A 22847-nucleotide genomic window follows, 5' to 3' on the forward strand; every position below is an offset into this window, starting at 1 on the left:
ATCCAAGTTATTGAGCCTGACTACCCGCTCCCGTTAGTCGCCTCTAACTGATTTTAGTACTTTACGGGAGGGTTTAAAGCGACGTTAAGCCCGATTCGCTCGCTCACAAATTCCAATTTTTATCCTCCGTCTGAGTTTTCTCGACAAAGGAACGGTTTCAGTGATGCTATTTGACAACAATTACATTCATAAGTCTGCAGCAGTGCAGAATATCAAGTTACCTTGACACCAATGAAAATAGACAATTGATATTACCATTAAATATTATCTTTCTTTAATAAACGCATGTAAACATATACATAGCAACAATGGCAATACAAATATATTAAATTCACATCAAGAATACAAAATCTATGATATCTATCATATGATTGGTCATGATTACGTAATTATCAAATATAAATAACAATTCTACAGTGTTCTTGATGCGGTATTCTGCTCAGGCTCGAGGCTAATGTAATCTCCTCATTCATGTCAAACCATTTCGTGAACCATCTTAACCCGCCCATGAAGCAAATATGTCGTTCTTGAAGTGACCCAGCGAAAGTGACCAGACACTTGGTTTATCTGAGCCATGTCCGGCGCTTGGGGTTGTGTGATCTGAAGTCGACCACCAAACCGGCTGTTCTATTGACACACGTGCTTTGTTTCTAAATCCTCTAATCCCCCGAGCCTCTATTTGAAGAGTAACTGCCCTTGTGGTATGCCTTTTGAATACAGAACCTGGTTTAGTTCAAAGGGCGAATAAAGTAGAAGGTCAAGGAAAACTGTATGTCAATTGGGAGTGTTCCTTCATTCCATGTTATTGTAGGGCTTCTTATACGTAATGTGCAGTCATGTTCCTTGTGTGTACAGAGAATACAGACGAAGAGTTAGTACAAGGCGTACATAAGATACGTCATGCTGATCTAATCACTAGACGGTACACGGCCACATGTAATCAATACATAGCCTTTTAAATGTGATAGTAGCAAGAACATTACCGTTGTTAGACACTGTAAAAGAGGAGCTATGTCAGTCTGTGTGCGTCTTGGTGCCTTATTAAGCTAGAGGAAGCATGAAATGTGTCTTTCTCACTGTGGACTTTATTAACAGACTTGTCATATGACTTCTTATTGAGCGTTTCGTAATGCATATTGGATGTTAAACGGCTACTCTACATAGCATACCAGAGAGAATCTGTAACGAGAAGACCAATGTAAAATGTGTACGCGTTAAAAATAAAAGTGTCACTGACTATTTTATGGAGACGGCAGTCTTTACGAACATCTGGTGCTAACAGTAGGAGAGGACATGCTCGCATGTTTCGTGAACACTTGGTATTGTACAAAGATTTGTGATTGTAGGTTTTTCATAATGAATTTGTCATAAGGTTTGGTGTATACATGTGACTGAGATGAATACCCCTTAGGCAATAACTTGTTTGTTCAAAGGCAAAATGTAGAGATATTTAAACATGTAGTTGTATTCGTCGGAATGGTGCATCGGAATAACACCAACGATATCACACAATACAGGAACACCTACACACAGGACCACAGAATACGTAATGGACACAATGTTTCTATTGTGAATTCCATCGTGAAACACGAATAAAATAATTACTACCTACGGTTTATCTTAGACTTTCCTCCTTTTAGAATTTAGCCATTTTTATGAGATACTCATACTCTTTTCCAGCCACTAATCGCCTACTGTGACGAAAAATATAGACTTCGTTTTAGCCTTACTTCACTGTATATGGGTAGTGTGATGCCTTCGACAGCTGGTTGTAACATTACAATAACGTAGTTGAAATAATGATAATTACGCATGCACCTGCACGTATTTATCAAATCAGATTGTGGTATGCAAGAACTTTAATTCAGGTACAGAAGCAAAAATATTTTTTTGATTGAGATGCGATTGTATATTAAATTATTTTTTTTGCATAAAATATCGTCACTATTAATCAATTACAAGTCATATAAAATACGCCTTGCAGTTGATTGATGTATAAGAAAATCAACATACATTAATTAGATATGCAATGCTTTTCATATTAACAAAACCTGTAAAATAATAATCTTTCAGTCTTCACTTTTAAAAAACCCAAACCCAATAACATGCTTATGTACAAACAACACAAACTATACTCATATCAAAAGATATTTAACCAAATTTGAATCCTAACCAAAATCCAAATTACCAGGTCTTGGCTTTCTGAATTTCTGCGTTTAAAGGTAAAATACCAAACGTACATGAGGCGACTTCTTATGGTGGTATTGTATCAGGGTGGTTGTTTCGAAATGCCGAAGGCCACGTGACGGTAAGCAAACATCACACATGACTTCGATACAACCGGTCCGCGATATACACGACAGGGATATAGACAGAGAGTGGTCTTATCATTTCACGTATGATGTCTCCAAGTATAATATTTCTACAGACCGTTTAACTATAATTATTATGTATGGACGTCCCTCTAATGGTTCACAGTGTTGTCCTTACTTTTCTAACAAGGAGGCTTGATCAGTTTGGTAACTTCGATTGAAGTCTTGTCTGTCTGCTAACTCTTAATGTTCATCAGTATAGAGGTTGATGATTACTCTAATCATGAGACAATGGCTTAGAATCCTAAACGTAACTTAAGCGTCTTGACTGAACAAGGCTCATGGTCCCTCTTAAGGCGGATATCAATGTGTCATCCAACAATAGACCAGATTAGAAGCAAACAAAACACTAATGGCAACATTTGCAAGATCCGTCGAAAACCACAACAACCTTAATCTTGTATGCACTATTACTCCATTCTTATCTTGCTTAAAAACGTTATCTGTCAAAACCATCCAGAAAAGTATCACTCTAAAATACATTAAATAAATCCATTACATATATGTTCACCGATGGTTCACAACCTTAGAGGCAGACAAACAGTTCTAGCTGAAGCATTATCTACATCGTCATTGGATGCAATATGGCGAGGTGACTACAAGACCAATAGACATGATTTCCTTCAGGACTTCGATAAAACAAAGTACCTCCAATCCAAGGAAGAAAGGTTTTTACCTTTTGTGTTAGTATCAACGCGTGCCTTATAAGCTGCATTCTGATAAAACCATTATGCTGCTACCGCGCTCAAAAATAGTTTGACCCGATCTTGATTCTGTCATCGAAATTCCAACATAGGATCTAGCAACACACAGATAATACCGCAGGTAAATATCATATCATTTTCTGCAAAGACTCTTCATTAAGTACCAGCAGGTAAAGGGTCCAACCGAGAGGATCCCTTTCTGTTTTTTCATTTGTGGAAACCAATGCACAAAATTCATAGCACTCACGCGTACCTTACATTCGCAGGTCAATATAAACTCATTAAAACATTTTCAAGCCATAAATACTCAAGCAATTAATTTGTCACGATGACACACTCGATTTGTCCTTCTGAATCTGGATGTTAACTTGGGTCTTTGTGTCGGGCTTGAGGGAAGGGAGATCAAGTCTACTCATGTCAATGCAGAAGTCCCCGGGCAAGAGAAACACAGAATCGTTGTCACTCTCCTTCCTGCTATTGAGAGCTTCCTTCTCTTCGGCTGGTTCTTGTGACGAGGAAGGAGTTTTTGAAACTTCGCAAGTCTCGGACTTCTTCCCGGGTTTGGGACTTCCTTCACCAGAGACCTTCTTTTTGAAGGATCCGGTTGTTATGGATGTAAAGGCAGACATTTTATCAAACAGCTTCTCCCTCCGGACCTTCTTTCTGAGGAGAACCATCTCCTTTAGATACGTCCTAAGCTGATTGTCTTGCTTGTTTTTACGAATGTGAGACGCGATCATCATGACGATGGATAAACCATAAATGAGGACGACAGCAACTACGTAGTATAGAGCTCCGATGTCGTCGTAGTCGCGACTTAGTCGTGGGTCCTCAATGACTCCAACCCAGGAGTTGTTCTCCTGGCTGTGGATGCGGATGTTGAGGAGTCCGCTGTCCAAGGCGGCTCTGTAAAGAGATTGACATATTGCAATGATCAGGAGTTGTGCTTAACATCGCTTTGTATTTCAGTAACAACAAATACAGGATGCTTGATGTTGGAGGAAAGGAATGCAGTTTACCACCTTTATGCAACCCCAAATTACGGGGAGGGTGTTCATAATCATTATCTGTGATTCGAACCCACGTACACGGTATCCTGGCAATCAAAAGGTCATGAGGACAACGTTATGCATAAAGCTATGTGAAAATACATTCAACCTTGGGTAACATGAACATGCAGGTACGATCAAATTTGATTCATTATTTACTTAACCAACGAAAAAATAACCATAACAAGGTTAAAAAAACACTAAAAAACTATCAAACGTTATATCCATGCGCCGGATACTAAAAATGTACTATGGACACACTCGAAGCAGACGTCATGGTAATGAAATATAATTGGACTGGAAGCTGTCGTAACATCTTATGTTGTAATTATCAGTGATATTGTTTGACGACCATGTTAGTTGTATTGCAATCAGATCAACACATTCATTGTTCTAGTCATTGTCCGACGGTCATTGTACGCATGTAGGCTTCAGCAAATACGGTCAAGTGCAAACTGTACCAGTTCTACACTATCACCATATTACAAGGATCGTTGAGTCAATAGTTCAGTCTATGTAAACATAAAGCGAGACAAAGGAAAATGACGTGAATGTAATGGCCTCCTAGGTGACTCATACGCTACTCATTATCCAGGCTCTGACGTCATGAAGAGCCGTGCGAGAACAGCAAGTCCATGATTCGTGCATCTTCTGTCACGTTTTTAGGGTATTACTACTTTCTAGTTGTTTGATATAAGATTGGTTTTACATGAAGCCATATCTCATCTTACTATCGCTGTCTCTAACCCTATTCTAACCCGGATCTTCACAGGTTCAGACAAATGCCTTTAGGGAATGCACGTGTCTTAATGGAAATAATAATGACGATTCAGATAGCATGTGCAGATATGAGTTACTTTATATAGGAATAACTACCAGTATCTACACTAAAGCTTCCTAATGCATTTGTTTATCAACCTGAATAAATCGGCACAAGTCGGTTCCTCGTTTGGGAACGTAACTTAACGTAACTTAACGTGACGTAATAAAGGAGACCGGTGAGGCCGCTTCATCTGTTTCATTTTTAGATCTATGCATAAAGATTCAGATTTCTTTAATTATGAAATGGACGCATCAGTGACAAAAATGTCAATTCCCTATTTTGACTTGTAAGATATGTTCTCGTGTTTTTCAGGTGCACAATTGACTTGCCTTTGCATGTGTTTGTGACGAATGCCACCGGTGGGTCATCTTTTCGCTAACCTCTAGCATCATCACTTTTTGATATCAAACACATGCTCATGTTATAGTCGGAAACGTAGAATCGAGTTTGTTTTGGGCAGATATTTTTGGGTTTTGTCGCTTTTATTATCATCTTAAATGTGTTGGATTCCTCGTGCAAGAATAATATTTAGTTATTCATCATTCGTACATAATTCGATTGCAAAATATACAAGTAAATATCGCCGTTATAGAACAGGTAGTTGCCAACAGGACATTCCATGAAAATAAAAGCTACAAAACCATTTTCATAATCACAAGATATCTCATCTAAAAGCAGTCCAGTGTACGATTCCGAGTGATGGTTGTTTACCTGGAATCCTGGTCATTAAGATGTGGAATTAATTATGTGCAATTGTTTGACATCATTAACTTGGTAGGTATTTATGATTAATAAATCGATAAGCACGCTAATTCTAGACATGCACGTTAGATGGTACGTCTCGTGGGGGTTGATCAACATTCCTTCATTACTAATGATGGACAATTTAGTTTAAAAAAAGCATAGTCGCCTTTTATGGCAAGCACGAGTTGCTGAAGACTTATTCTAATCCGGATCTTCACGTGACCAAAGATAGGGTAAAATGGTATGTCACGGTGTAGGAAACTGCTTGGATGCACTTAAGGCAATTGATACGCATAATACAAAATATTTACCCGTCATTTTGGCCGTCTGCTTGGTTGTAATACACTGTACAGTACGCGTATCATATGTTACACACAGAACAGAAAGATCCATAGTTAATATTTGGTATTAATTTAAAAAGAATGGGAATTGAAATATATGTGTCTTATGCAAATCCGTATTTATCAGCTTTGTGGGAGTAATACGCTTCAAATTGTTGGCAATGTTCACTGTGTGGTCACAACGATCAGGATGTCTGGCGACAATGCGGACTTCTGTTACCTACAGGATTGACAACATCCCTTGAGTCGCTTGCTACTGTTGACCAGTTTAGCCAGAGACTAAATAGAAGTTACAAGTCCCTTTAAAAAATCATAAGTAATCCCTGCTTAACCAAACAAACGTTCTGCGTTTCAGAAACTGGTCTTTTCAATAAATACTTTGAATGACGTGATCTTTCGCCCGCAATAATAGCTTGCTAACAGTTTAAAATAATATTGAGTAATAATTTCAGAAACTTTCACGTGTGACCACAAGTAGAAACAACCAGTTGAAGATATTCCAAGAGCAACCAAATCCCTAAAACAGGGCGTATATTCTTGTGTAGTTTTTTGGGTGTTTTTGTAACACTTATTTTTACACGCAAGACGTTTGACAGAGATTAAAAGATATTTATATTCAGACGCAATGACGTCACGTGTTATTTTAGGTTTCCAAGCCTTTGGGTTTCAGTCGTTGGCTCCTTTAAAGGATGCAAACTACATAGAGGATAGGCATAGACCGGTGGATTATTCCTTCACTCGTGACCTTTAACGGAGCAGCAGAGCTCTCATCAGAGCTTACGTCTAAACGTAAGAACGCGGGCCCATTAGGAACATCCTTGGCATCAGCCTTTACACATTATTGCGTGCAGGCTCCAGGTTTATCTCGTGTGTAAGTCAAAGGATTGAGACTGGTTTGTACTAATCTCTTCCCGTCAAACACGCTTAGCGATGCCGAGCACCAAAAGAGCGTGTATCCAAGGACAGGATAGAAACAGCCGTCAATATTTATTTTTTTATGGAGAGGATCGGCATAAAACATAGCTGTCTGGTGTTCTATTTTGATATTAATGGCAGTGGGATCTGATAAACACATATTGGAAAATGATGTCATTTCATGAGCTGAAAAAGACTGGTTCTTTTCGAGAAACCACATATCTGCTACCTGTGCACGGGAGCGAGAAATAATCACAGCTTTTTGTTCTGTCATGAATCATGCATAAATTCAGAGCATTATATTAGTATTATTTTTAAATGGCTTGCAAAAAGATTCAGAGTGTATGGCAAGAAGAATGGCTCCAACTGTTCAATAGTCAGTTTCCCCTTTATTTTAAACAATATTCAAGCAGCTCCAGCCTTTGGTGTCTACATTTCACAACTTTTGAGGTACAATCAAGCATGTTCTTTCTACAGAGCGCCATATGGCTCCTGTTCAAACGAGGCAACATTCAGCGCTTTACTAAAACTTTCAAAAAGATGTATGGTAACCGCGTGGAGGATATTTCCACATCTGACGCATCATGTGCAAGGTGATGACCGACTTGTATCGTATGTTCCCGTGGTCTGAACAATTGACATGCCTTTGCTTGTGTTTACGACGTGTGCCACCGTTGGAGCAGACTACACTCATCTTGTCGAGAACACCTGGTATCATCACTATTTGATAGTGATTTATAAACACATGTTCATGACGCGTACCATAGACTCTTTTAGCAGAGATTTCCAATTATGAAATGAGATTTTGCGTTTATTTTTGTGATGTATAATGGATATATTTTACGGTAAAAACTAAACCTTGCAGAATTATGAAAAGGAACTTCTCTTAATCAGTCCGTGGACAGAAAGATATGCAGGGGTGGGGAATTGACCGTTTCATCATATCGAGGTTGCATTGTGTTCATAGCATTAACAACCACCACATGTACTTTTGAATGTTGGGTTTAACGCCGCTTTTATTATAAAGAAATAAGACAACAAAGATGAAAACTTAACACGGGGAGCTAACAGATAACAGAGGCCTCCCGTTTGCCCATTGCCTATTGCCTATTACCAATCAGCTATAAGTTGGCTTCCCTTTGTCCATTGCTAATCCCCAATCACCGCCAAATAGATGTTGGCTCCCCTTGTTAAGTTTCCACCTTTGTTATCGTATTACTTTTGTTGTCCTTAAGGTACATATATATGTCCTCTGCCTTATAGCATTTATTCACCCGTGTAGGAGTAAGTATATTCCAAAACGTTGTGTTCATCATAATAAAGAAGTTGACATCCATAAATTCTGCCCCATGTGTGTATCACTTCTAAATGCCTGTCACATGACAGACAGACAAGTTTATTCAGTATTATGGCCATATTGCCTAACGTACAATTGATATGATGTCACGTGCATATACAGAAATTACTTCTTCTTGAATCTGATTGAAAAAAAACATGTTTTATATAAGTAGCCACTGAAAAGATAACATGTTTAGTCATTATTCAAGAAAGGGAGATATGTAGATCTTAACTTGGATTACTTGTTACACTTATATAAGACATGGAATTCATCTTCGATTTCACCTGTCATAATCGGGACAAACACTGTTAACGGCATCAATATCTTTCGATTTACAACACATATTTACATTAAAATCATGTAATGAGATTCTACATTTACAAAACTATCTTATTAATGACTTGTCTGGAACATGTCCTGTTGAATATGTGTCTTCAGTTTACTATAAATGCTAAGATGATGCAAAGATGAAACTGTTTCGTTCCAGTTTTGTGCAAATATATCTTTCACTCGCTGCCTAAATATTCCCATAAACACTTGAATGACTATATATCATGGTGAATGGTCAAGTCTTGATCAAACAAACCAGCGGTTGATATCATGACCAACGTCCCATACCGCCGGGGTTAAGTACCACGCAATTAACCAAGTCACCGAATCTGACCACCCGATCCATTTTAGTCAACACGCAATCTGTTCCTAAAGACCTTATGTCTAGCTTCATGACGTATCTTTCAGATGAACCAATTGCAATTCTGTATCTAAGAGTGCTGTCAGCAGGCACCTATTGATCGAGGATTCGACTCCCATCTTCACCCTGACTGACTCTGGGTTGTCACCGCCATGCCTGCTACCTTGCGTTTCACCAAATTGGTAAATGTCTACGACTTGCCTTATTGGCCTAACTGACTCACTGGCTGCCATACCGGGACAGAACGGAAATAATGTGCCGGGCGGTGTTAAATCACGGTACACACCCCCCCCCCCCCCCCCCCCCCAACCCCCCACCCCCACCACTTACCCCCTCCAATTCCCATACGTATCACTCACACACTCACCGCTAAACCCTTCTTCTCCTTCTAAATGTGTACTTAATCCTTTAATGAATCCCAAACACATGACATTATGTGTGCTGACAATTAATAACACATAAAATCATTACATATGCTTACACTTAGTGCTCGGAACTCGAAAAACATTTCCATCCAATTTGACAAATCTGAAACCCGAGACAATTGTTCTGCAGTACTGTTCATTATCACATATGTTGACGTCGATGCATTATTCTTTATTGTTGAAACGCTTTCCATTAAATAAATCAAGCTTTTATCGTTGTGTTCTGGGGAGTGCATAAATCATCGAGTGCATAGTGAAGCCTTTGATCTGATCGGCATGTTTCAATTTTTTCCAGGTACAGCCGTACCACGGGGATGGAGGAAGCAGCATGTCAGCTGGTCATGACGTATATGCTACAGCACTGGAACTCCATGAGGAACTAGGCCTTCATCCATGATATTATTGGGAGAGCACAGCACATTATTAACAGTTATCATGTATTAGTTAATAAAAGTGATAAAACCCTTTCCATAATCAAATTGTTTGTTTGTTTGTTTGTTTGTTTGTTTGTTTGTTGTTTAACGCCGCGCTCAGCAATATTCCAATTTTATGACGGCGGTCTGTAAATAATGGATTCTGGACGAGACAATTTAGTGATTGATGTCATGAGCGACGATCTACGCAATTTAAATACGATGATATGCATCAACCAATCAGCAAGCCTGACCACCTGATCCCGTTAGTCGCCTGTTACTTCAAGCATAGTCGCCTTTTACGGCAAGCATGGGTTAGTGAAGACCTATTCTAACCCAGAATTCCATAATCGTCAGAAACAATCCATTGAAAGATTGTGACTATATCATGGGCATGTGTGTATGAATCACTATCATATACTGATGGTACCAGATGTTCGAGCAAAGGTGAACGTGCACCACCTGTAATACCCGTCACAAACACATGCAAAGGCAAATCATTTGTTCAACCGATCAAACATGGGGACATTTGATACAATTCAAAATAAGGAATAGCATAAGACATTATAATTTGTCACTGGTGCGTCACATTTAGAAATGTCCTTCACAAGTCTACAATAAAACTTAGCTCTGTGTTACTGCAAGAAGGTGCCCAGCATCACAAGCTGGGACAACGTCCATAATTCGGAAGTATATTGCATTCTAAATTACATGAGAGTTTGACGGAAACATGGTCGCAGTTGGTTCCTAATGAAATTACAAATACCCAATAACACCCGCAATGTGGAAACACATAATGCTTATCTCCTAAATATATTGGAAGCGGGGGACTCGAGGGAGTATTAGGTTATGTGTGGAAAGTATGATGTTAATAGTTCAGAGAGTCGTATTTTACCATGCGACCCATGGGATTGGTGCTGTCTAATGGTCGTGTGTTATCGGATCATAACGAATTAACCACCATTGCCAAACAATTACTTAATATGTTGACATGAAAGCCATGCCGACGCACAGCGCAGATAGGAGAAAGAGGTTCGTGAGAGGAGAATGGTGTTTTTTATCTATTTGTTTTAATATTCATTTCAGCGAATCAGAATGTTGTTGTTCACAGTTTGCTAAAGTTCATACTATTATATGAAATAATTGATAAGCCATAATCTTGATAATCAATCATTATAAAGCTCTGTTAAAACAGTCTATTGTACCATTCCTATATCATATACTATATCATAACATGTGTTTCTGAATTAAGAACACATGTCAAATAGTGATGATACCAGGTGTTCGCGACATGAAAAGTCTAAGTAGAACTGGGTAATCAGTGGTCGGAAATAAGACATGAATAAAGGTCCCACTACTTTGAAAGCCCGTTAACTCGATATATCAGTATCCATGTGTTTCGAACAGTTGGAAACACTGGGTTGTTTGGGGCTGTGTGGGGTTGTGTGGGATTGTGTGGGGTTGTGTGGGGCTGTGTGGGGTTGTGTGGGGCTGTGTGGGGTTGTGTGGGACTGTGTGTGGGGTTGTGTGTTGTTTGGAGTTGTGTGGGGCTGTGTGGGGTTGTTTGGGGCTGTGTGGGGCTGTGTGGGGCTGTGTGGGGTTGTTTGGGGCTGTGTGGGACTGTGTGGGGTTGTGTGGGACTGTGTGTGGTTGTGTGGGGCTGTGTGGGGTTGGTTGGGGCTGTGTGTGGTGGTGTGGGGCTGTGTGGGACTGTGTGGGGGGCTGTGGGGTTGTGTGTTGGGTAGTGCTGTTTGGGGTTGTGTACGGTTGTATGTTGTGTGGGGTTGTGTGTTGTGTGGGATTGTGTTGGGTTCTGTGGGGGCTGTGTGGTGTGGGCGTGGGGCATGGGTCCGGGGAGTGGGGTGTGAAGGTAATATGTCCCTTGACAACAGTGTACAGATAGATGTTACAGGAATTACATACGGCCCAGAAGGATGTGTTCCTAAAATGTATACATAATGTTATAGTATATTATAATGTTAAACAATGTTGTAACTGTATTACACTGCTTCTGCTGAGATACAGTAGAAATTCAGAGCAATGAGTTTTGACAATGGTTAGTTGTCAAGAATGTAATGTTTTCTCATGTAAACAGTGGTTGTGAAGTTACTATATTTAGATGCTTTTGGAATAAAGTGTAACCTGGAATGTTCTTCAACAGCTTGACTAATCCAGCACTGTACAGAAACTACAAGAAGATATCTAGACTGTATAGGGGAGCAGGAGCGTGTCTCTCTCATCTCACATTACATCAGGACCAGCGGATGTCTGAAGATCATTGTTTTCACCCTAGGCCTGTTGTGGAAACTTGAACACTCTTGCTGCTTGTGAGTATTATTACCACTGCTATTATATTTTATACTACCATTGGATTTTGTATGGCACTCTATTGTGTACTACGATTACCGTTGGAATAACTGTGGAGTAATTTGTATTGATTTGTAAACCTAGTTAATTTTATAATACACTAATTTTGTTACTTTAATACCATTTCTTTATTTGTTGGTTTCACACTAACTATGGATTTCTGGGTTAACTTATTGTTCCAATTTGGAAGTTAAGACGCAGCAATTATTCTTTGTCAGTGTTGAGATCAGTGTCAGTCGATTCATAACGGTAGCGTTAGCGTCCTGGGAGTAAAACGCAAGAAAAGTATGGCTTATCAGATAAAACGTCATCGCGAAACAACCTTGGGCTGTCTACGTAGCAAGGTCACACTCCACACCACTAGACTACCAAACAACCGCCTCAACGGCCCTCGACCCTATTGATTAACGTCAACAGCTGGATGAGCGTGGGTCGGTGTAAATGACGTCAACGCGTTACACAGTGCAATGACATATGTCACAAACTATATATATTACATATATTATGATATAGCGGAGCCTCGCTAATCCGAACCCCGTTTTTCCGGATAGTTACTGTTGTTTATTGTAGTTAACGGGACATTACCACATTCAATGATTCCTTAAATGAAATTACCACATTCAATGATTCCTTAAATGAAATTACCACAATCAATGATTCCTTAAATGAAATTACCACAATCAATGATTCCTTAAATGAAATGACTTGTATCAAGACGACGTCCTTCGTACATAGGTTTATTAAAGTGTAAGCATAACCACGGGAGAAAATTAATCTACTATTATATCCTTTATATAACACATGGACGTTTAATATCAGGTTCGTGTGCTCACTTCCAAACACAATATGTCTCCTCAGTTATCAGGTCTGGGGGCCGCCTCCATGGTACAGTGTCGATCCCCGGCCGCGTCATACCAAAATACGAAAATGATTGTACTTGTTGATTCCCTGCCTGGCCCTCGGTCAGGGAATAAAACAAGGAATGGTCGGCTCGGAGTCAGTCTAGTGTCTGAGTGGGAAACTCATGTAAAACTGCAGCAAGTAATATCATAGGGTTAGCACAATATAAACCAGCATTAGCCCGACCTAGTACAAGGAGCAACACACACGCGCACGCACGCACGCACGCATACACACACACACACACACACACACATGTAACTGCAATATTCTTGCATTAAACTCCATTAAACACCTCACCGCATCTTATCAGATCTGACAAACATATTAATCGCCGCTGTGTTTGTCCCGAATCTCGCTGTAAAACACACACATGAAAGAAGTCTTGTGCCAAATCTAAATAGGATCTTTTCATGTCATTCGATACCCCGACTGATAGTGTCCGTACGCTGCGTCAGCGTGTTCTAAGTCAAAGAAAAAGGTTAATCAATAGAGGCGTAAAACCACACCAGTTACGTGGAAGGTTGATAAATTATCTGCGATTCATTATGCTGTTGCGTTAACGGTATCACAAAAGTATCATAAATCATCTTTGCAAGCGACAGACGGGGACATGCTTCTCTAGTGTTAATAAAAGATTCTGCTTAATGGCCATTTTCCGAGATTCTGCGATTTTTAACCACATTTCACCTCAGTAATAACAATACATCGCACTTGTTGGTGTCGCTGGTTGGTGTGATTAAGACATCTTTGAAACACAATGTCTCTTGTTTGGTATGGAAACTTTGAGGTCTGTGGGAAATAACAGATCATTTATTGATTGTGATTAGATAAAGAAAATGAACGTTTATGACCTTAGAACAACAGTTGTTATTGGCAACTGACTTTTCAGGCGTGTCAACTTTGGCGGCCAAGGAACAAAGGCATGTGGGAGAACTGCTCTTCTCTGTCTATTTCTCCCCTCACTCACCCCTCTCTCTTCTCCTGTGACACACTCATTCCTTCCTCTCTCTCCTCCTTTGACACACTCATTCCTTCCTTTCTTTCTCTCTCTCCTCCTATGATACACTTATTCCTTCCTCTCTCTCTCTCTCCTCATTTTATTCCTCTCCCTCTGTCCTCATTTTGTTTGTCTATTCTCCTATCTCCCTCTCGCTTTCCTCCCCATTTCTCCCTTCCCCTCTCACTCATATGACTGTCATTCCAATCTCCTCTCTCTTTCTCTCTCTCCTATAACCCTCTCCCTCCTCTTTTCACTCGCTCTTTCCTCCTCTATTTCTTTCTTTCTCCCTCTATCGCTCTCTATTCAATAACTCTACATTCCTCCTCTCTCACCATGTTTTGTTCCCCTTTCTCTCTTTCATTTTATGTCTCCCTCTGTCCCTTTCTTCTTCTCTCTCTCTGTCTCTCCCCTCTTTCCCCTTACTCGCATTTTTCTTTTACTCTGCGTCTTCTCACTTTCCACTTCCTCTAGGATAAGAAACTATTGCGACATGTACCATATCATCAGAGCCACTTGCTCGAGGTGTATTACGGCCGCTATGTGAGGTTCGTGACTTTATAAGTAAGTGACAGAGTACAGAAAGCTGGCCTGGGAAATCTTTGATGAGATCTGAGGACTTGAGGTCTCTGTGATCAACGGAAATGTGGAGAAATTTTGTCATGTGAACATTTGATAAAGACCATATCTCGCGAGGGACGATGGTTTAATTCCGGCCTTGGCTTGAAGGCCCGAAGGCGTCTCTTCATCATCAAAATGAGTTTGTTCAAGGAAATGCATTTCATCCCAAAAAATAGATGACATCTCTAGAAGACTTACGCGTGTCTTTGCTGAAGCGAATTAGAACAGGAAATCCTTTTGGTACGAAGGGTTGTACATCAACTCAAAATGGAAATGTAAAAACTAAACTGTTTCTTGAAATGTGTTAGTCAGTATCCATTAATCTAAATACTAATACATGACATATATTGAACATGACGAGCAAATATAAAAAAAATAGTTCATGAAGGTTGAATAAATATTCAAAGAAATCCGAAGATTTTAAAGTGCACACTGTATACCGACTCCGAGCCGACCAGTCCTCGTTTTAGCCCCTTAATGCCTAGTGCCAGGAAGGGTAACAACAAGTACCACCTTTATTGGCCTTTGGAATTACGCGGCCCGGGATCAAAACCCCGACCTTACACTCCCAGGGCGGACGCTCTATCCACTAGACCACGGATTCGCTCAGTCGGAGTAGTAGTCGTCGTAGCAGGCGTAATAATAATAGTAGAAGTAGAAGTAGTAGTTGTGGTAGTAGTGGTAGAAGTAGTAGTAGTAGTAGTAGTAGTAGTAGTAGTAGTTTGAAGCTGAAATAGTTCACTTCACCTACTACTACTAACATGTTGCTACTACTACTACTACTACTACTACTATTACTACTACTACTACCAAAAGTCGTAAAAAGGATAATGGAAGGTCAATACTCTATAATACTGACTCAGTTGCATCATTTCTTAAAAGGCGACTAACGGGATCGGGTGGTCAGGTTCGATGATTTGGTTGTTACATGTCATCGTATCCCATCAATACTGATGATGTCAGTCACTGGATTGTCTGGTCCAGACTCGCTTATTTACAGATTGCCATATCCAGCCATATGGCTGGAATATTTCTGAGTACGGAGTTAAGCAACAAACAAACAAACAAGCAGTTGCATCATTGCTGTTTGTGCTTAACGCCACTCTCTTCGGAGGCATTGCTGCTCAGGCGGCTTAAGGTTTGTTGTTTGTTTGTTTGTTGTTCAACACCTCATTCCACAATATTCGGCTACATGACGGCTATCTGTAAATGGTAGCTTCTGGACCAGCCAATCCAGCGACTGATATGTTGAGCAACGATCCACCCCTGACCACGCGATCCATTAAGTCGTCTCTTACGACCAGTGCAGGTTGCTGGGAGCTAACTGTAACCTAGGTTCCCCCCAAGGGAAATCAGTGTTGCAGTATTGACTTAATCCATGCTTGTCACCCGTTCTAACGACCTCATGCCGTGAGAATTAATTAGGAAACGGTATCACTCTTCTCTGTCTACGATAATGACATATACTTCCAATTTCAGATTATTTGTTTCCATGGCGACGCTCTTCACGCGGCATAATGTGGTCGCATCCAACCAACCCATCCCATATACAGTGCAGGAGATTACGAGAAATCATGTCTAGTACAGTATTTGAGAAACATTATGTTCTAGTCTCAGGTTTATAATTTTCTTGTCTGTAGTATCAAGTTAGAGTGGAGTCTTTGTAATAGTTTAATGTCAGCGTAATTAAAGTCTCACTATTTTTATATGGCAGGTAGCTTCAAATTAACAACAGAAATAATGTATGCTATGTGCATCTGTCTCGGATTAAAGTTTGAACATTTTCATTTGCTTTTAAATCCCCAAATGTTTTCTACGTGCTGCCTGGATACCTTGAATCGCATTTCAAATTAAAATGGACCTACTTTGAAATACGCGTATTTTAAATGTCACGAGGTTAAATTTGCGCAAACAAAATCTGAGGTGTTTTTGTCTGTGTTAAGGTATACCAGTTTACTCAATCAGATTGCTTAGCGTCAATTATCATGGAGTGATTTATGGATGCATGAGTGTATTAAAGGTTTACTGCCGATAAGACCTTGCATCTTAAAATGTAGTCACTTTCATAGCCAAAATGTAGCGATGCCGCAGAGTATTATAGAGTAAACGTCATGTCATTACGTCATAGAGCTGAACGAAGTCATCACTGGATTGGCACTGTCTGTTAGAAATAGATGAAAATACGTAAATGCGAACGTTATAATCCATTTGAGAAATAATTACCTCTTGTATTACTTAAAAAATGATAATGTTTTCTAATTAATGAACGTATGATCAATATGTTAAATTTTGCTTTTGTAAAGAGCTTTGCCCTCTTTCGTCGGTACTTGTATTCATGCAGATAATGCCACATTAGACGTTCTTAGTCTTACATATGTAGCTACTGTAGCATGTGCCCACCACATTAACGATCGTAGATGCTGGTGTTGTGAACGTATCAATGTAGTTACCTCGTCGTGCTAAAACGGTAACCAGAAGATTCACCAAATCCTTAAAACATGTTAAAATATCAGGGGAACTGAACGAACAAAATTTAAATTTAAATGCAACTTTAAGCCAGACTATTTTAATAAAGACTATCATAATAGTAGACTATCTTGACACAAGATTACCTTAATCATATCTGCATGAATACATCTGGTCTCTTACCAATTTGGTAGCTTGGCACTGTGTATTTGTAGAGTATTTACAGAGGGTTTCCCCTTGATCAACAGGAATGTTCTGACATGTTATTGGCGACATAAAACAATTATCCACTTCAAAGAATGATTCATACAAATCTCATAAAATCAGTTGTGAGATCTTCAGGTTCGATACGATGCTTTTCCTCAGAGGCGAATAACGGGATAAAGTCTCGTTGTCTTGACCGATGAATGTCATCGTATCCAAATTACGTAGATCGATGCTAATGATGTCAGTCACAAGATTGTCTGGTCGTGACTTGATTACTTACAGACTGCAGTCATAAAGCTTGAATACGGCTGAGTGCGGCGTCAAACAGCAGGCAAACAAACAGACAAACACACTGACAAATAAGACGACGTAAGGTTATCAGTTTGTGAACTATGTGAGACGTCATATCTTATTCTTCTCATTGGAGCAAAGTGACGCCACAGAGCTTCAGTCATTAAAACACACCTTCAAAACACCGGAAAACACCCTATCATACTATTACAATATACAAATACGTATGATCTAGACTTGACTGAATCAGATGGTGACAACGAATCCCAGATGGTTGCTTGGATGTCTCCCCATTGTGTGACAGCATCCTACCACTCCTCCATCGATAGTTTGACCAAATTCGGGGAAGCTTTAAAAAGGATGTCATGTCTGTCTAGACTGGATAGTAAGCCTAGATTATCCTCAGAACTTTAGAACTTCCTATCCTGGTAGCTTGAAGGACAGATCACATTACGTTCATGTATTCTGAATTAATACAAATCCGTATTATACATTATAAAACGTAACTGGAGACATGGCATCACCATGGCTACCAGGAACAAAGAAATGCCACTTGAAGCACCGTGGACCTGCATCTGCTTCGGCATTCGTAAACTGATGGTTTGTCCTGTCGCACCCAGGAAAGCCACGTGGACAATCTATATCACATCTGAGCAGCTTGTATAGTTTCGGTATTGTTGCTACAAGCGTGTAATTTGTCCCATTTCACTCTACTGTCTACGACAATAACCTTTGCAAGCAATAAGGGAAATGTCTTGTTTTCTAAAAATACCCCTGTGTTCACGCAATCGAATTCCTGCTACAATTAGACCTTAGTTCACTCAGAGACAATATGTCCTGAAAAACGTAACTAACAAAATTGGACATTGATTGACAAAGACATATTTATTGATGCTAAGTTTCAGAAACCAACCTGCAATATTTGACCCATAATAAAATCCACGGCTCTTTTGCAAACCTATTCATAATTCATAAAACAATATATTTACTGTTTTGGATAATGCGGTTTGATGGAGATGAATGCTGAATAGTAATAGAACGGACGGGCGGTCAAATGAAACCCAATCCTACAGATATCCCCATACACGCACACATACCCACTGCCACCCCGTAATTGGAATACCAGAACCAAACTTACTCGGACGTCATTTGACAAGATCCTAGCACCTTTTCAGCACTCTGGGGTGATTTATAGCCGAAACGGTCATAATCATAATTCAGCCTACTCGAGTTGCAGATGATAGCAAGAATAAATTAATGTTGGTCTAAAATCACGCCAGGACTTTGTTACAGACAGGCACGTTTCATTTATATAACATGAGTCATCCACGATGAACAAGTTTTGCGTCCATTTGATTCGTCACGACTTTATTCTTTACTTTACAAGAAGATCGAACTTTTAAGGGTCTCGTCTTTGATTCATGTCGTGAATACGTCTCCCAGCTTTTAAATCAGAACCGAATGCACTCATCTACTGCCAATAATGACATGTTTCGGCAATCAAGATCCTATATTGTTTAGCATGAGATTCATGGGCAAGCAATTTATCGTTTCATTTAGTTGACCAGCCAAACACCATGGAGACAGAGCCCCAATAATGTTGGCATTGTATGACTGTTTAATCAGTATCGTGTTTCCTGACCGTAAATGTTGTCAAATTGTATTAAACGTTTCATGTCAATCCAGGAGATATATGAGCCCTTCCTGACCCTCCATGATGCCTTCAGTGGACACTTACTACCAATGTCTTCACAACTAATTATGATAGAAACAACCTTCTCTATGGGGCTACAGTTTAGCGAGACGTCGTAATTCGATCTTTGAATTGTTGCGTGCCAGAAACCTGTGATCGTGAGTTCGAATCCTGCTTCACCGTCATTGTGTTTCTTGGTTTGTCTTCACCATACCACGAGTTTCACCAATGCGGGATACCTGCATCACTACGTCTCCCACACATCAGGCTGACATGACGTGATATAGCTAAAGTACTCTTCGTGCGACGTTAAACCCAACTTACTCACTAACTCACACAGTTTCTACAACATCCGGGGGCCTCCACCTTACTCTGCCCTTTCCTTAAACACTTTTTAGACTTCGGTGGCATTTAAAAGCAGAAGTCAGTGCATGCTTGGCTTACTGTCTAAATCCTCTATTTTCAAAGACTTTTAAAATCGATACTGTTTAAACCTCTCGCTTAAGGACTCACAAAGGAGATCACAGCGTCAGATCCATGTGATAGGACGCAGGAATGAATGGCAGTATGGCCTACTAGGGCCTATTGAGGCATCAGAGATAAACATGACTGACAAATACAATCACTAAGCTGTTATTGTAAATTATTGGGTGGAATGCGTTAACACCGATGTTGAATGTTATTGGTTTTCATGTATGATTAAAACAAAGACGATCAAGTTCAGCGGGTAGCACAGGGTACAGTTACCTATTTCTGTCGAAGATTTATATTGTTAACGTCTAATATTTCATTTCCGTTGCTTGTGTTTGTGACGGATGAGGTCGGAATCGTCTGCTTTCAGCACATATTTCTTATGATTATGGAAATGGTTTTATAGCTTTTATTTCTTGCTGTAAAAAATATCAAATGGTAAGGTTGTTGTCTCGTCACGTCAACGAGCGGGTTTTATCCCCGCATGAGCATGTGGCAATGGCGTGAAGCAGAGGTTTGTCTTTACAGGCTGTTTATCCTCACGGATAGCGTGGAAGTAAAGTTACTAATAAGCAATGCATGAACTCCAATTTATTCACTGTAATTGCTTGTTTGATTGTTTAAAAAAGATTCATTGCGATATGAGTTCTAAATAAATTAACAAAATCTCGGCAGAATCATGAACACACGTGGAACATAAAACTTAAATGTCATTTTGATCTAAGGAAATTCGTAAAAAGTTGAAGGCAATTCATTTTCTCTCTCCTCGATTAAGGAAAAAACTTGCCATGAAAGGGTATTGCTTTACGGTCAATCACATTGGACACATTGTGTTAATTTGAAAAGGAAGCAGAATAGAAACAAACGGATATTTACAATTTATAATGATTGCGGTAGTTCTTACTTGGACCTGTGGAGAAAAAGAGAATTATTGTAAAGTCATTTTCTAAGTGCTACATGATCATGCATGCTGTGTCATCTCTGAAGTGACGTTCGGACATCGTCAACCATGTACATCAGAACATGTCATTTGTCACAGCCAATAGATATTACAGGTGATGGATGCTCTGGTTCTTAAAAGGCACGGTTGAATCAGGATGAATATTTCATTGCCTCCCGCGGGGCATCTGATATGTATTGCTGGTCTATTCAGCATTATCGGATGTTGATTCTGTTTAATGATAACACAGGACTAACACCTGTCCAATGCGATTGTCTTTGAAAGGTGGGATTTTGTCAGTACGAGGTTTGGTAACAAGTGCGTGCGGTCGTTACTCTATCAGACCGTGCAATTACAGCTGCATTATCAGATTTGTTGTTCTACACAGACCTTTAATGAAATGCTGAACTTTAACTTGAGCAGTAAACCTAATCTTTGCCAAATGAAATATTGAACACTTGCTGACTGTCAATTAGAAATGTTATGATGTTTGAAAAGGGTCCAACCAAAATCTATGTCGAAGAGGTTAGGATGTCTCATACATTGATATGAAGAAACTCTGAGCAGTTGGTGTTAGATCCGTGTTTCAAGAGATGCCAATATTTGCTTCAAGGCTCTTTTCTGTCATATTTAGCAACATATGGTGTATTCTGGGACCAGAGGTCGATCAATAACGTCTGAGGAAGCGGATCCGGTTATCGTGGTATATCAAGCGCAAAGGATAACCTGAGGATAATCGTTGATTTCTGACATTGTCAAATAACGGCTATAACTGAAGCGGCGGCCTGCATGAGCAAAACACCACATGATTGGACAGTTGGAAATAACGAGCATCGCTATACCTTTCATCTAACTGTATGAGCATGGGATCAGATAGATGATGGTCTCTTTGAAAGTAATTATTACCATGGTAACATCAGTGTTATCGATAAGGAAATAATGAGACTTTGCAGACAGTTTAATGGAGTTCAGTGTACTGTAAGAAGCTACGCAGATCAATAACGGTTCAAATGCCTCATACAACTTAATGACATAAACAAACAGATGCTCAGGAGCAGGGTAAAACATGTGAGCAATCTCGGAGAATGAGATTACTGTAGAAGACTGCTCCTTGACTGAGAAGCTGAATACACTGTATAAGCGGAAGCACTGGCTAATTGATTTCGTCAGTATGAAATAAAAAACGTGTAATGTCCCTTCATGACTGCATAATCACGAAATACAATATTTTAATATTTACGCTTCGCGAGGCCAATAAGTCATAAGCTGGATACATTGTATACATTGGCGTTCTGGGAAGATGATTTTGTCAGAATGAAGTACACATATTGTCCTGATATGCATGCATTAGAACGAAGTAATATCTTCATTTTCACACTTCGTGCACCAAAACATAGAAACGCATTGCAGACCAAACCAATAGTTGAGTTATAGCTGCATAGGGGATGATGTCAGGGCAGTGATTTCAGCTTTCCAATCACGTTACGTACCTTTGGAACTTTCTGGCATCCATTGTTAGACATAGATGTCCGTAGATCTACACTCAACATCCAAAAGGGAGATGTTTTCACTGTAACCTACACTTCAGCGATGAACGGCGCACAAACCACTCATCGTCTCCATGTGTCGTCTGCTACAGCATCGGGCGACGCGTCATTCGCCGTGCTGAGAGGTTGTGACGTCACACATAGTAGGTCGTGGAAAGGTTAGTTTGTCGCAGCGCCCTCTACCGATATCGATTTGGAGACGTCCGTGTGTTGTGGTGACTTTTAGTTGAGGGGATTCTCAACTACCGTCGGCTATGTCTTCAAGGGAAGTAATAAAGTATGAATTTCTTCATGTAACCAAGTTTGTACGTTGCAAGTTAGGTTTTGATTGGCATCAGATGGCGATAAAAATGTCAATAAGAGACTGATGAAAGAGCAAACTTTAATTGCGCTCCCATCTGAAAAGTAACAGACGTATTCACGTTAAGAGAGTGGAGAATATCAGAAATATATATATTGAATTTAACACGTCCAGGTTGATAACGGTTTAACCACTGTTTTTGTGAAATTACTTCAGATCTGAAAATA

The 22847-nt window shown here is 39.8% G+C and overlaps 1 protein-coding gene across 1 annotated transcript; it reads right to left on the bottom strand.

Annotated features, from left to right (window-relative positions):
- Positions 1-1946: 1946 nt before the first annotated feature.
- LOC139478854 (uncharacterized) lies at positions 1947-22397 on the bottom strand. Its single transcript, XM_071261518.1, has 2 exons — positions 22263-22397; positions 1947-3982 (listed from the first exon to the last, which is right to left on the bottom strand). The coding sequence occupies exons 1-2, from the start codon at positions 22283-22285 to the stop codon at positions 3400-3402; spliced, it is 606 nt and encodes a 201-aa protein (XP_071117619.1). The 5' UTR covers positions 22286-22397; the 3' UTR covers positions 1947-3399.
- Between the last annotated feature and the right edge of the window lie 450 nt (positions 22398-22847).

Source organism: Haliotis cracherodii, unplaced genomic scaffold, assembly GCF_022045235.1.
Source record: "Haliotis cracherodii isolate W230 unplaced genomic scaffold, xgHalCrac1.p SCAF_4, whole genome shotgun sequence".
NCBI classification, from domain to species: domain Eukaryota; kingdom Metazoa; phylum Mollusca; class Gastropoda; order Lepetellida; family Haliotidae; genus Haliotis; species Haliotis cracherodii.